We start from the raw sequence: 15,922 nt of genomic DNA, 5'->3' as shown, positions 1-15,922 counted from the left end.
CGAAGACTGGCGTCGGTGTACAACTGTAGTCTGTGAGGATAGATGTAAACTTTCCCCTTGGAAAGGTTCCGTTGATGGGACCACCATCGGAGGCTGGCACGAAGCTGGCTGGGAATCTGAAGTGACCTGTCCTCCTTCCTCATTGTGCGGAATTGATGAGGCTGCAGAAATTGTTGTAGGACCCGTGCGTGGAATCTCCCCCACTGTAACATATCGATGACCGATATGAACAGCCCCATCAGCTTGGCGAGCTGGAGGAGGGAAGCCTTCCTGGCAGACAGGAAGATAGCTACCAGACGTTGGATCTTGTGTATCTTTGCCGGCGGAATGAAGAGTCGATTGTGCACAGTATCGATAATCGCACCCAGATGTTCCATGCGTGTGGTGGGAGTCAAGAAACTCTTCTGCATGTTGACCAGAAACCCGTGGTGGCGAAGCGACGACAGGACAGCGTCCAGGTCTCGAAGAGCTTGTTCTCTGGATCCCGACCGAATCAATATGTCGTCGAGGTACGGGTGAATGTGTAGACCTCTTTCCCGTAGAGCCATGATGGGGGCTAGCAGAATCTTCGAGAAAACCCTCGGTGCCGTAGCCAGCCCAAATGGGAGGGCCTTGTACTGAAAATGATCCGGACCCACGGCAAATCGAAGGAACCGTCTGTGTAGAGGATTGATGGGTATATGAAGATATGCCTCCGTCAGGTCGAGTGATGTCAAAAAGTCGCCTGGGCGGAGGGCCTCTACAATGGAGCGAAGTGTTTCCATCTTGAAATGCCGAAGCCTGATGAATCTGTTCACATATCGAAGGTTCAATATTGCTCGCCAATCGCCGTTCTTTTTGGGCACGGTGAAAAAATGAGAATAAACACCGTAAGAACGCTCCGATATGGGTACAGGTTCGATGGCCTGAATGCTTAGCAGATGTTGGATGGCTTCTGTTGTTCTTTTTAATTTGTCCGGATTGCATTGGGGGGGATACGTTCTGAATCGGGAGCGTGGAAATGTTGAAAACTCCAGCAGGTAACCTGATGATACGACCTCCTTCGTCCACCGATCTACGTGGTCGCCTACCCATCGGTGGTGAAAAAATTGCAGACGACCACCCACTGGGACGTGATTGCAGTCAAGATCGGGGAGGTCGTTCCGTTTGGAATGTTTTTCCTCCTCTGTTCGGTTGACGAGGATTGGAGGGACGAAAGGAGTTGTTGAAGTAGTTTCGTCTACGAAAAGGCTGTTGTTGTTGATGTTGCTGTTGAGGGAACCAACGCCTGCCGTCTCTGGGAGCCCGAGCCAGTGTACGTTGTGTGCGGAAGGTATTATAACCCTTGTATGTGGAGGATCCCTGATCTGACCTAACATACCTCGGCATGAATTTTTTATTACCCTTAGTCTCCAGGACGGCATCTAATTCCTTCCCAAACAGCCTAGAACCATGGTAATCATAGGTAGAGACTACCTGTTTGGAGTGAAAGTCTGCCGACCAAGCCCTTAACCAGGCTTGTCGTCTCACCACAACACCTAACGCTAAGGCCCTCGAGACCAGCGTAAGAGAATCAAAAGTGGAATCGGCCCAGTAAGAGACCGCAGTTAACACCCTTTCTAAGCCCTCTCTCAATCCCTGTGCCTCGGGGGGAATCATGGTAAGTAATCTACGTAGCCATAAAATCAAGGCTCTAGCCATGGTGGAAGATGGGGCAAGGGCCCGAATAGTCAAGGCAAGCCTATCATGAAGGCGTTTCAGGAAAACATCGGCCCTACGATCAATGGAATCTTTGAGAGATCCCTCCCCATCCTTGGTAACCAACCCCCCCCGACTGTAGGGCGACAACTGGTGCATCAACTAATGGGGACTTGATGACGTTGTGGATATGGCCAGGGAGCACATAAAAACTCTTAAGGTGTGCCGGACAACTCTTGCTGGCTGCCAAGTCAAGCCATTCCTTCCTAATGCGTCTCTCAAAATATTCGGGTAGAGGAAATGCATCTGGGGTATCCCTTTGCTTGTGGAAAAATTTCCATTGAACCCTTGGGGCAACCCTTAACTGGTTTCTTAGGGACGGGAGGGCCGTCTGGATCCTCGGCATCTGCCGGGTCCTCCAATTGCAGGGTAGAGATGGTCTTGGCCATAATAAGGGCTAAATCCTCTTTCTTAAAGAATCTAATGCATTTTTCCTTAGGTTCAATAGGGACCTCCTCTGCCTCTGAAAAATGCTCTGAGGAATAGCCAATCTCTCCCTCACTAGCCTCCTCACCCTCAGGCACGTTGAGGGGATCCCTATAAGTCAGCGCTGGTGGGGGTGATCCCGAGGAAGAACTGGATGGGTATCTACGTCTATGCCCCCTTCTGGAGCGGGATCTGCGTCTTCCCCTGCGCCTATTGGCGTCCTTTTCTTTAGCTTTATCACTGAGTGATATCTCCTCCCGCATGGTGGCCCTAAACATATTCATCAACTCCTGCGTAGAGACATTAGTCCAGGAGGCTGGGTTAGAAATGTTGGGACTAAGGCCCCTTTGGGACCTTCCCTCCCCCTCCGACGCTCTCTGATCTTGCCTGGAGGTAGAAGGACCAACGGACGATCGCTGCCTCTCGCTCTCCCCGGCCGCTGTATGGCCGATGGCGCGCTCACCATTCCCCCGACGCTCCCCCGAGCGCTCGCTAACAGCGAGGCTAGCCGTCATGAATTGGGAACGTGGGGGGGAGATAGGAGCTTCACCTGCCGCGACCCTGACTGGGGCGCTGGTGCTCCTACGCCTCGGCGTGGCCCCCGTTTGGTCTCGGCGCGACTACTTAGCCGCCGGGGCCTTGGCGCCTCCCTGCGCCGCGTTCTGAGGCGCTGACACAACTGCCGTTGCCGCCTCCGCGGCCAGAGCTGCAGTCGAAGTTGAGGGGAACTGAAGCTCCAATGAGTCTTCAGTCGTATCGGGCTGCCGCCGACCCATACGGGTGGCTGCCCGGGTGCCCTCCGCCGCCGACTTGCTAAAGGTGTCTGGCGGGGGGGAGAAAGATCGCGCAAAAAAGCGCTGAGCGGCCATTTTCCCTCAGGCCCCTTTTAGGCGGGAAAAAACTGAGGCGGAGGTTTTCAGTGCCACAGACACGATAGGAGAGCAGAGACAGACAAATAGACACAGTAGAGACAGATAGAGACGAAGTAAGGAAAAATAGTAACAATTTAGTCGAAATTCAATTAAGTGGCTTGGAGCCCTAGGTACAAGCCTGCACTCCCTGCTAGGCAGGAACAATACTGGAGATCTAAGATGGAGCCCAACCAATCCACAGGAAGTGACATCGTTTAGCCCTGCCTCCCTGAGTATAGGTTGGAAATCACCCACATCCAAGATGCCCGAAATCGCCTCCAGGAGAACTGATCTGCCACAGCTCGCTCAATTACCTTATCCAGAAACGAAAAGTTTGAAACTGGGCAGTAATTGGCCGGATCCAATGGATCTAATTGTTAAGTTCCATTGATCCCACTGGAGAAGTTTAAAATAGGAAATATGAGGCATTTGGCTTTCTTTTCGCTCCATCTCCAGTTTAATGTAATTTAATTGGGTTTTACAGACATTTGTAAAAGACAAAAACCAATTTAAGTCATGCCATTTAAATAAAGAAAATGTCCTGGGTTCCTGATTCACAAACATAGGTCCCCAAGGCAGAAGCTGGTCTTAATTGTACGCCCAGTTCTGTCAGCTCTCAAGTACAGAGATCTGCTCCTTGGCTACCATTAATTAATAGATACTGGACACGATCCATAACAAGGATTAACTATTTAAATTTTAAAACTTGATACCTGGACATCTCGTGATCGCTCATAGGCCTGATATGCTACCTTTTCTTCAATGCTAGCTAGCTCTTGTTTCAAGTTGGCTGTTTCATGCTGATGGAGGTCCGTTAGATCATTCAACTGGTCTTCTAATCGTTGATACCTTCACAACAACAGAGGTTTGTTTTTTTAAAAAATAGAGCTTCTTTGTGAAACCATATTAAAAAGTATGTACTGCAGATATTCTGTAATTTCTTTCCGTGACTATACCCCAAACTCTGGGAATGTGTAAACCGACAGGGCTGCTTCACTCATTAAAGCTCTATATGGTACTAGAGGGGCCCGGCCACGCGTTGCTGTGGCTTATTGTGGTGAAATGGGAAAGGAACAGTAGCAGCAAATCAACTGCAGAGGCCAGCAGTACGTGCTCATGCAAACACGCAGCCTGGTACTGTGCGATGTCATTGATGTGTGTGCCCGCATTCCTTGGGGGGGGGGGATGGAAAGGTACCCCTCCCACACATCTAGGCTGGCTGGTAATGATCCTTTACCTGGGAGTAAGTTTGGTTGGTGGCAATGGGTGTCGCTTCTGAGGAAACCCTCTGAGGGGCGCGACGCAGCCATTCAAAGTATGTCACGGTTGCTGTACCGAGATTACTCCTGAGTAATGCGTGCCTGGTTTTCTTAACTGTAACTGCAGTATTCAGGGAATCTAGGGTGCCTGGCCCCTCCCTCCCATCCCTTGCATGTCGCCCCTCACTCTCTTCCCTCCCTCACTTCTCTTCCCTTGCATGCCACCCCTCCCTTCCCTTTCCCTCCGCTAGGGTGGGTGGGTCATATCAAGATGCTGGGCCCCCTGCCTCCCCTCCCTTTCATGCCACCCCTCACTCTCTCCCCTCTCTCACTTCTCTTCCCTTGGATGGCTCCCCCTCCATCCCTTTCCTCTCCCTCCCTTTCTTCCCTTGCATGCCACCCCTCCCTCTCCCTCACTTCCCTCTTCCTCATGTGTATGTGTTTCACTTCCACTCAAGTTACTGCCTATGTACTGTTTCCACTGCTCATATCTGGCCATCTGAGCAAACATTCTAAGCTGCACGAACATTCAAAGGGTGACAGTTACACACAGGCAGCTGCATGTGCTTCACCATGGAGCGCCAGGAAAAAGGCATTTTACCTGGGCCAGGTGTGAAATTTCAGGTATGTGAACATCTAAAAACACTCTCACCTGGCTGACTATAGTGGGTGGGAATTTTCAGAGGAATTGGCCCAGCAGTTACTGAGTTATACTACCACTAACAAAAACACTGTTAGCTTTTTATATATAGAGATGTCTGCTGCTACCAATGTAGGGAGCTATATCCAATTGCTCTTGAACATGCAAGAAGAAATATGCATTTGCTACTTAGACATTGTTACCATTGTGTAGTTACATGTAATTTATTTCAGTGAACCTATTTTTAAAAAGGAAAGGTGTGAAACAGCTCCAAGTATTTGAGTTTAGACAAAAGCTTGATGTTCACTGGAAGTAACTTCCAGGTAGTTACTGAACAATTTTGTCTGAAAGCCAGAATCACACTATAATCAGAGGAGTGCAGGACAAGATTCACATCAACATGCGCAAAATGGTACTCCAGGAACTTGCCACTAGATTTTACCTCTTTCAGCTCCTTTTCTGACCATTCCCCTTTTCTCTGATTATACACAGGATCAATTAAGTTTTTGTTATTCCTGCCCATAAAAATCCAAACCTCTAAATTTAAGCTGATCCCTATAAAAGGGATGACATCAAGCACAATTCAGCTTATCGTTCCCTTTGCTGTATTAATGTCATCACCAATATTATCATCACTCTCACTTACTTGTCCAAAGTAATTTCAGCAAAACAAAAATTATATACCTGTATCTTTCCTCCTGCAGTGTTTGAGAAATAAAGCCATAGTCTCTTTTGAACTGGACGTTTAAATTCTCTATATCCTCTGCTAGTTGGGATTGTGCTTCCTTGATTTCTTGCAGTTCTTCTAAGATCATGGAAAGCTTTCCATGGCTGACCAGAGCATTTGTCCCACCATGGCCAAAGGATTGATTTCCATTACTATCTGCAGAGCCAGATGTTCCACTAGAGCACTCATCATCACTTGCGTATTTTGGCTTGGCCACAATGGTGGCACTGCCCCCGTAGGCCCTAGAACTAGTTTCGGGCCTGAAGTCATCCAGGCTGTTCTTCAGGTGAGCAATATTGTCAGCACTACCAAACTTATTCCGGATTAAGTTTGCAAATTCTCTCGATTTACTGAATACAAACACTGGGGGCGTTAAAGAGACACCTGGAACACCTGTCTTGCTCTCATTGCTCTGGCCAGTAATACGAGATTTTCCATGAGCATCCTTTAAAGAGTGCTGAATTTCCTTTAGACTGTCTTTGGAAGCATCCTTGGTACTTTTGGAGGAACCATTTTGTTCAATATCCTTGAGCTTTCTGTGATACTGTTCCAGTTTCTTCTGCAGCTGGGCAATGGAGTGGGCAGACTTTTGGTTCTTCTTTTCAAAGACTTGTTTAATTCGCCCAGCTTGCTGCTTGTCTGCACTGTTTACCAGCTTTAAATATTCTGCCACATTCCCATCCCGAGCGGTCTGTTCTATTTTGATCTGCTCTGTAACTTTCAAAATCTTTTGTTTCAAGCTGTCTGCACTGAGTTTTACTTTTTGAAATTCAAACGCTCCATCAGGTACTTCAAAGTTGAGGTTGGTGTCTGAACCCCCACGCCGAATGTTAAGAGGCAAGCTGAGAGTGTTCATGTCATGTCTTTCCACCTATAAAGATTAAAGTTCAAAATGGGTAAGAGGTTTCTTTTTACACAAAATTAATTTCCATTAAATGATTCATAAATAATTCTAAGCAGAATATCTGACCACAAAGTATGATTAATCTTGTGGTAAACATTAGGCTGATGCAGAAACTAGAAGAGGAGTATTCTGTTCATTAAGCTATGTGGCACATAAACTGCGCTGAGCATGAAAGGGGAGGGGCAGTATAGAAATTTAATAAAATTTTAAAATGGTGGCATAAATGCACACAATTAACAAGAGATGCAACAGATTACTTCAATTGAAATAGTAAATATTAGGAATCTAAGCAAATGCATCGTTTCCATAGTCCTCAGAACTATTTATATTCAGTTAAAGTACTGTATATACTCGAGTATAAGTCGACCCGAATATAAGTCGAGGCACCTAATTTTGCCCCCCAAAACTGGGAAAACTTATTGACACGAGTATAAGTCTAGGGTGGGAAATGCAGCAGCCAGCTTCCCCTGCCCACTTCCATCCAAGGCACCACGGGGTCTCCGATGGAGGTGAGCAGGGGATCTCTGCACTGGGCTTGGATCCAGACTGGATCTGAGCCCAGCGCAGGATGCAGCCTGGCCCGCTTCCCCTCCCCACCTCCATCCAAGGCCCCGCAGGCTTTCCGATGGAGGTGGGCAGGGGATCTCTGCATCCTGCTCCTCACTCCCCCTGCCATGACAGCTATAGCGAGGCTTCTGCAAGGCTTTGACAGCCCCCTCGCTTCCTGCCCTGGCAGGGGGAAGCGAGGCAGAGGCACAGAAAGGCGAACCAGAGCCCGGGGCAAAATGGTGCCCAGGCCTGTCTGCAGCCCCCCCCAATGAGGTCATGTACCCCTACCAGGCTGAGCATGAGTGCTTAATCAGTATGCTATAATCAATATTATAGCATTAATGTCAGGATATAATACCATTGATATTAGCATGTAATTATCTTGGCTAATTTTGTTAAATATACAAGATGATAAAATAATTATCAAAACAATATCATATAGTGTAATATACAACCTTTATATGTTAAAGAAGATATTTGCTTTACAAATAGTATTATTTTGTAAATTTAAAGTTCTAATTGATTATGTTCTTATAAATGGGGAGGTGAAGGTTCAGACACCAGGAAAGATATAAGGAAGAGAAAATTAGTTGATATTTCAAACCCGACTAATACAATGACCAAACTGGGTTTAATACATTTTAGTATGTTAAATAAGACTGACAGGGTCAAACTGTCCAAATTTTAGGGGTATTCCCCCCAAAAGAAACAAATATGATAAACATTAAAATGGAAACAAAGGAAATAATAGAAAGAATCAAAATTATTCTTAAAACTGGGTGGCGGTAACAATATAATCATCCACTTGTAGAGATATGCATGTTCTCACAAAGCTTTCAGGAAAGGAAGAACTTGATGTATTAGTATGAAGCTTTCTATAGCTGAATATCTTGAAGCAAATTTCAGCTCAGCTTCACCTAATAATTCTCCAGCAGCCCTCTGCATCTTCAAAGAAAACTTGCATGCATCAATAAATTGTATAAAAACCCCTTATCTCCAGAGACAAAATCAAATACCTCTGTCCAAATGAGTAAGTATAGTTGTGTTGATTATTACTCAATGGCTAATTAAATCCTTACTCTGTCTTGAATGTTTCTGAGCCGAAAGATTTTGTAAATAATTCAGTATGTACAAAGAGTTGTCAATGTAGAAATCCAATCCAAAATTAAAGATTAAAAAAACAGATTTGGTCCAAAAAACAAAACTTTTTGTAAACAGAGGGTTCCTATGGTCCTCTGGCATCTTAGAAGTCTTATTATATGCATATCAGACAGAAGAAAAAAAGAAACTTGAAAATGAAACTGAGAAGGGAAGGTAGAGAAAAAAAATGAAGAGTCAGATTCTAAAGCCAAAAGAGCTCACACTTACTGAACCTAGATGTTTTCAGAACTCGCAGGTCTAAGATAATTCATAGGTAATTCACCTGCCAAATGTGAAGGCCTCCAGAACTGGAGTGCCTAGAGTCAGACCCACAGCATTAACGTCAGTACCAGTGGTGTAGCGCCAACGTGGTGGGGGGGCCGACGTCCTGGGCATGCGCTGTAATAGGGCAGGGCGGGGGCATTCCGAGGCATGGCTGGGGGCATGATGGGCGCCACGGCAGCAGGGGCGGGGGGCATGTGCGTGCGCTTGGCGCATTTTTGCCTCGCCCTGCCCCTGGTCGGTATGGACCCCTTTCAGTAAAGTGCAGCCGGGAGCTTCTGCAAGCTCAACCAGTCTAACAATCATGTTCCTTGGAAGTCAGATTTCTGGGTTGATTTTGAGGGGAGATTACACTAGTCACTGTTACTTTGGTGTAGACTCTCTTTTTTGCAGCTGATTTAATTTGCTTCCCAGTAATAAAGTTGGATCCAGTGTAACCCCAAAGCTTTTAACTGAGTCAGAAAGGGACAGATAAACTCCATCAAAAGTGGGGAGAAAATGTCCTTTAAGATCGCCTTCTCTCCAACCATCATTAACTCTGTCTTTTCAGGATTTAGTTTCAATTTGTTCACTTTTAGCCAGTTAACCACCATGTTCTGGCAGCAATTCAGTGCCTCTACTACATCAACAGGAGAACTGGTTAAGGAGATATAGACAGACAGACAGACATCACCAGCATATTGATGACAACTAACTACAAAGTTATGAATGTCCTGCAGGCTTTATATAGAGATTGAAAAGTATGGGGAATAGAATTACACCATGTGGAACCCAACAAGATAGTCCCACACCAATGACAACTGGTTTCCAACAGCAACCCTTTGAGTCCAGTCCATGAAGAATTATTTGAACCAGTTCCTTGCACATCCCCAGATACTTACTTCTGCCTGCAGATGCCTCTACAAAATGGCATGATCAACCATATCAAAGGCTGCAGATAAATCTAGTTTGAGAAGCAGTGAGGCTTGGCAGTGATCATCAGAACAAACTGGCTCTTAATGAAATGCATAACAATGTCTATTTCCTTTAGTTTAAAAATATATTGTTGGACATGAAAATGTTTAGAGGTTGCTGTGATCCTTTTTCTCCCTCCTGTGCACAGAACTCACGGAACCTCTTCTCATAAAAGTAAATTATTCCCTTAAGTCTGTTATTTCCTATGGAGCTATTAAAACTACAAAAGGCAAGTCAGAACAGGTCAAAGTTGAAAAATCATACTGTTATCAAGTGAGCTAATGCCATAGCCTTATGCTTAGGAAGCGAACACAATATTTTATGAAGGTTTGTTTCCCTTCCTCCCCTCCCCCCCAGTGCCAACAAACAACAGCCAGTAAAAACTATGGTTAAAGCTTGAGCTGAGTGAATATATCAGTGCCTTCAGGAAGAAAAGTCTTTTTAAAAAATTAGATGAATACAGCTGAGATGGAGAAGTATGAGACATCCAAGCATTTGTAAACAAAATGAAACTTATTGTGCTTGTGAAATATCAAAGAACATCTTACTTTGTTCCAATTTTTCATGGATGGCAAGGAGACCTAGCATTTGGAGAAACTATCATTAGGCACTGGACATTGTCAATATGGCTGGATGATACTAAAATTAAAACTCAAGGCACCTCAGAAAGGTGGATCGTCTCCCACCTTCATTCAGCAAACTGATATTGAAAAACTGAAGTTTAAGAGAACTCATTGGTAGGATTGCAATGATGATAGAGAACAGAACAAAATTACTCTCAATTCCTCCTCCTGATACAGCAAGTGCAGAACAGCAGAAGAAAAGCAATTTTGTGCATTTCCCCCTCAGTGTAGTTCCTTCTGCCACATATTTGCTTATGAAGTTCCCTTTTTTCAGCAACTCCCTTTTCTTAATATACCTAGCGAGTTATTTTGCTGTCTCAGTATTGCTTTCCAGAATCTGCCAAGAGAATCTCTAGCCCTTTCTGCACAGGCCAATAAAGCCAGGCTAACTATGGGATAAAACTCGTGTTGGGGGGGAACTTTGCACGAATCCCGCATTTTCCATCCCAGCCCGGGTTTTTCAAGAATTTCACTATCTGCAAGCGAGCGGCTGCCCTGGGAAGTGATTGCTTTTTAAAAGTTAGTTGTTTTTAAGACACACCTCCGTGCGACGGCACAACGGCAGCCGCAAAGCTTCTGTGGGCCCCATTCACTGCCTGCACAGAGGCATGCAAATGGGACAGCAGGAGAGAGGGTTACTTTATCCTGCCTGCAACCTGCTCTCCCGGTGTTGTGTGGAAGGGGCCTCTGTTTTGTTGTTTTTTTAGCTTGTATGGTATTCCATACACAGACAGGAAGAGGCATGTGCAGACATGTTACATCTTTTTTCAGTAAAAAGCTAAAATGCATCTCTCTGTGGAAAGGAAGAATGCACACACCTGCTTCCAATTGTGACCAAGGGGTCGGAGGGCAGCGTGGGCGGGGCTGCGACGCCCCGCAGGCGACGAGGGGGACGCCGTAAGTGGGGCGGAAGCGGAGGAGGTGCAGAGGAAGCTGACTCGATCGCGGAGCCGCCTCTGCCTCTCTGCCGGTACCTCAGCCCGTTACTCTTTCGCTCGCACGCTTTGCGTCGCGAGCATAGGCACCCCACGCCGACAGAACTCCTGCCGGCGTGGGGGTGCGAGGGGGCCGTGCAGAAACGGCCCTTGATACTGGTTTGTTTTTTGCACCCTCAAAACTGGGATACTGAACTGAAACTATGTATTGTTGAAGGCTTTCAAGGTCGGATTCAACTGGTTGTGGTGGGTAACCACAACCCACCACAACCAGTTGAACTGAAACTGTCTAAACAAGCTCCAGCTCACCAAGTCACCTGCATTTGGGCATCAGGTACATTGGAGCTTGATCAAACCGAGAAATTTTACATCAAATTCCATGGGCAAATGGAGGAGAGAGGTAGAAGGAGTGAAGGAAACAGGCGGCCATAGCAAGAAGCTCTGTTTGTGCCTAACTGCAGTTTAATCATGGCTTCCTGAGATGTCTCAGTACTGCCTATATTTTTTCCTGGCTATGTTACATTAATGCTGAGATAGATATACCAATATTTGTGCAACACTCCTTTTATTTTTGCCAACTGTAGTAATATAGATTCATGCAAGGCAGAAAGTAAAACATGAACACACTATGCATATTGCTCATAATGTGTATTCTGCTGATCCACACAGAATAGTTCATTTACACTGAGGCAGAGGATCAAACCAGGTCACAAGGAACATCTCATCCTAGACTAATCCTTGTGATGTTGATGCAGCTTCCGAGAGGGGGAAACAGCACTTGCAGTCTGTTTTCTGAGTCAAGGGTTAGCAAATTAGATTTAAAGATAAGAGGCAGCTCCAGATGTGCCATAACAGTTTGGTCAGTACACAGTATTCATAGTGCCAAAAATGTAAAACTTATTATTACATTTTTTTCTTACAGTAGACTAGGTCTGGATACAAGACAGACCCAAGAAGGCATCAACAGAACCCCACTATTTAAGGCACCTGACTTAAATGCCTCTTCTTCTTCTTCTTCTTTTTAATTAAAGTTTTATTATAATAGATTCATACAAACATAAATTCATACATACCTAGATTCATACAAACATACATAATATCCTTATCCCTCTATACATTATATATTTCCTTACAATTACTACATTCACATTACCTAAGCCCATCACCCCACCCTTAGTGCATTTGACTTCCGCTTGGAATCAATCTATCGTTTAATATCCTTCGTCTGATACATAGTTCTATTTCAATCTAATAATTTCATCAACATTGCAGGCATAACAAAAATGGTTTGTAATCCTCATTTTTCCTTAAAAAATTAATTACTGGTTCCCAGATTAATATAAATTCGTCAATTGTGATTGTGCTTAACACTTTAGACAATTTATCATATGAGGCAAACTCCAGGAGTTGGTTCATCCAATCTTCTGTTGTAGGTGTTGTAGAACTCTTCCATTTCTTTGCAAATTGGATTCTCCCAGCAACTGACATATATAGAAACAATATTTCAGTCTTTTTTTCCATTTTTCTTTCTATAATGTTTAGGAGAAACAACTCTGGATTGAAAGGTATTTCTATACATAGAATCTTTTTGATTAAACAATAAATCTTATACCGATACTTTTGGGATTTCTCACAATTCCACCATAGGTGTATAAAGGTGCCTTTCTGAGTACCACATTTCCAACATCTGTCAGAGCAATTATTGTACATTTTAGCCAATGTAAATGCCTCTTCAATAATGCACTTTCAATCCACTTTCACAATTGTTTGCAAGTGGATTTTGCTATTCCTCACAGCTGCAAAGTGCATTGGAAGTACACTGCATGGGCGAAAGGGACCAATCTGCTCCAAGGTATTATCAATAACCTAGAACCTCGCCTGAAAATTTTTCTCTTTTGTGGGCTTGGGCGGGGGGGGGGGGAGGCCTTTCCTCACTATCAGAGATCCCCTCCCCAACTTAAAACTGGTTCTTTCCATTAACAGTGGATGATCCAACAGAGACACAAACACAGAAATCAAACATTACAACAGACCCAGAAGTGTATCGAGGGGAAATGGTGCCTGGGGGCAACACCTCCGAGCACCCCCACACTCCCCCCGCCTCTCTACAGGCCAGCTCCTGTTGCCCCCAGGGCCTGAGGAGGGCAAAAGTTGGCCTGCACAGAGGCTGGGGCGGGGTAACTGGGGACTTCAACCTTCCAAGAGGTCACATGGGAAGTGATTCGTTTTAACTGCGTCCTGCCTCCTGAAAGCAGAGGACTGGAAACCCATTAGAGACTTCCTACGTCTACTGGAGAAGGGATTTCTATCTCCTATTGTATCTGAGAAAGTGAGATTGTCTCACAAAAGCTTATCTTGGAATAAATGTTAATCTTTAAGGTGCCACAAGACTTCCATTTTGTATAATGCTTCCATTACAATCTGTGGTAAAAAAAATTTGTACACAAATGTGTTGTGCTTCATACTTTACAAGCTTAGATGTCATTCATAAAGTGAAGGACTATCCTACATTTGTTCAGAACAACTTCTGAAAGAGCATTCAAGCATACAAATTACTGAATGTGCAATTCTACAGGACCAGTGAATGCAATGTTGTGACCAGGTTTCCTCAGATATGTATGTTCAGCGTGCATACAAGTAATATATGTACAGTTCTAAAGAACGGGCCCTAACTATTCTATTGTCTGTTCCCTGTGGTATTCTACCCCTTTTCTCCCTCCTCTGCCTAGTGCTGTGTGCTGCCCCCCTTTCTGTTCCCAATGGAGACCCAAAGCAGCTTACAACAAAATTCTCCCCTCCTCCATTTTATCATCACAACAACCCACCCTATAAGGCTGGTTAATCTGACAGCGAGTGTCTGGCACAAGGTCACCCTGTGACTTTTCACAGCAGAGTGGACATTTGAACCAGGACCTCCCAGATTCTAACCAGTATACCACACTGGTTCTTGATGCTTAAAATGTGCATGCCAGACAGAGCATTCCCTACCTGTTACTTCTGTCACCAGAGGAAGAAATAGTTCACACTCATATGGGAAAGCAGGGATGGTGTACATTGGATAAACAAACCTAGAGTTTATCATCCCCAAAATTTAATGCCCAGAGGGAGGCCTTTCCCATTTCATAAACAAGTCATAGAATCAATTAATGTGCAATTAATTCATATTCGTTATTCACCTAGAGTCATGATTTTCTGCTAACTTCTATTATAGGAAGATTACAACTCCCAGTAGCTGAAGAACAGTATGAAACTGGAAACAGAAAGTATATATCTCCTATATAGCTCACTCATTTTTATTGCGACTGCTGTGTAGAAAATTATTGAGCAAGTACAGGTCCCAACTTAATATTGCCTGTGACAAGAATGATTTGCAATACAATGTCTTTCCAATGTTCACACTATATTTTATTCTTTGAAAAGTATGCAGTCAGCAGGGTAAAATGTCAGCATTTATTTAGCCACTTTTTAAAAAAAAATGTGGAACATAAGCAAAGCTAACTTTTATACCAATGTCCTATACTATACACATTTGCACATTATTTTACCACAAGTCCACTGCAGAGAACATCTAGATAAAAAGTCCAGCTAGACTCCCAAGATAAATGCCAGAATGCATTCACACAAACTCTGTCATCAGATGTTTTTTTCAGGGTTACTACCATTGAGTGATAATGTCTCCAAAGCAGCAACACACACAGACTTCTGAAGCTGTTGCTTTTAGAGACACCATTATTTTTTGTCCTCCATCCTCAGTTATTCTAACTTGACCCCCACTTAATACAAATAGTATTAGGCAGCATTTAAAATGCATTGCTTAATCTGAAAGAGTGCATTAAAATTTCCATGTCCATCTGCATGTTGTGGTTACTTCTTCAACCACCAGCAGGTGGAGTTGGTGCTTTATGGGTTTCCCACAAGAGGAACAGCAAAAGTAATAAGGAAGTAGCAGGCCCTGGGGTATAATATGTGGTCTAAGTTTAATCTGATACAGACTGTGATGGTTATAACCTGCCTGGTCTTTGTACTTTGATTGGCAGTCTTTAACCCTGCAATAAAAACCTCTCACTTTTAGATAATGTTGCTTATCAGTAGTAAACCAACAACTGAAGACACAACTTTGACTTCCAAGCACAATTGCAGGTTCTCACATTAGAGATTTTGTAGTGTTTTCTTGTGCATCTGAAAAAATTCTAGATAGACTCCCAAGATAAATTCCAGAATGCATTCACACAAACTCTGTTATCAGATTTTGTTTCTCTTACATTTCATTATTTAGCCCCAATAATTTTATGCAATTACAATACCAACACATGCTTTCTTCTCCTGCAAATATATGGCCTAGATTTTTTTAAATGAACACATATTGTGAATTTATGTTCACCCATCCACACACCATTCAGTATATTTAGGTAGTATACTCGGGCGGGGGGAGGTGCAGCCCTAAGATTAGAGGTCCAACTTGGTGAACATCAGCACCAGGTAGATGGTCCAAGAGCTCCTGGATGAGCAGCAGGGAATGATTTTTGTTCAGGACCCTGCAGTCATTGCACAATCTCAGATCATTCTTTTTCTTTGCGAACTGGACAGAGGCTTAGGAAAGGCAGAAGGGTGGATGACCATTCCTCCTGCAGATTTTTGGACAGCGCCATCCATTTAGGGTGGAAGCGGAGATACAGGAGACACAGACAAAGAGCCCTGGGTACTAGATTGATCATGCTGTCATACGGCCAGTGTGGGGGTAACCAGTCCACCCACTTCTTAAATACATTATTGTACATTACATTACCAAGAGAAGTAGAATACTTCTCTTGGAGGTTGGGCAAGGAAGGAGAGGT

At 44.3% G+C, this 15,922-nt stretch overlaps 1 protein-coding gene across 3 annotated transcripts in view; it reads right to left on the bottom strand.

The window, feature by feature from the left end:
* TMCC3 (transmembrane and coiled-coil domain family 3) overlaps positions 1–15,922 on the bottom strand; it is a 128,385-nt gene that overhangs the window by 5,259 nt on the left and 107,204 nt on the right. For 2 of the 3 annotated variants that reach the window (XM_048500598.1, XM_048500599.1), the window contains exons 2-3: positions 5,658–6,571; positions 3,788–3,923 (exon numbers count right to left, since the gene is read on the bottom strand). In XM_048500598.1, coding sequence (XP_048356555.1) covers positions 3,788–3,923; positions 5,658–6,571 — 1,050 coding nt within the window. The remainder of the gene's footprint in view (positions 1–3,787; positions 3,924–5,657; positions 6,572–15,922) is intronic. The other variant, XM_048500600.1, reaches the window with a different exon arrangement.

Source organism: Sphaerodactylus townsendi, linkage group LG06, assembly GCF_021028975.2.
Source record: "Sphaerodactylus townsendi isolate TG3544 linkage group LG06, MPM_Stown_v2.3, whole genome shotgun sequence".
In the NCBI taxonomy this organism is placed as follows: Eukaryota; Metazoa; Chordata; class Lepidosauria; order Squamata; family Sphaerodactylidae; genus Sphaerodactylus; species Sphaerodactylus townsendi.
The sequence above is the reverse complement of the archived record's forward strand: the minus strand, read 5'-3'. Positions and strand labels throughout refer to the sequence as shown.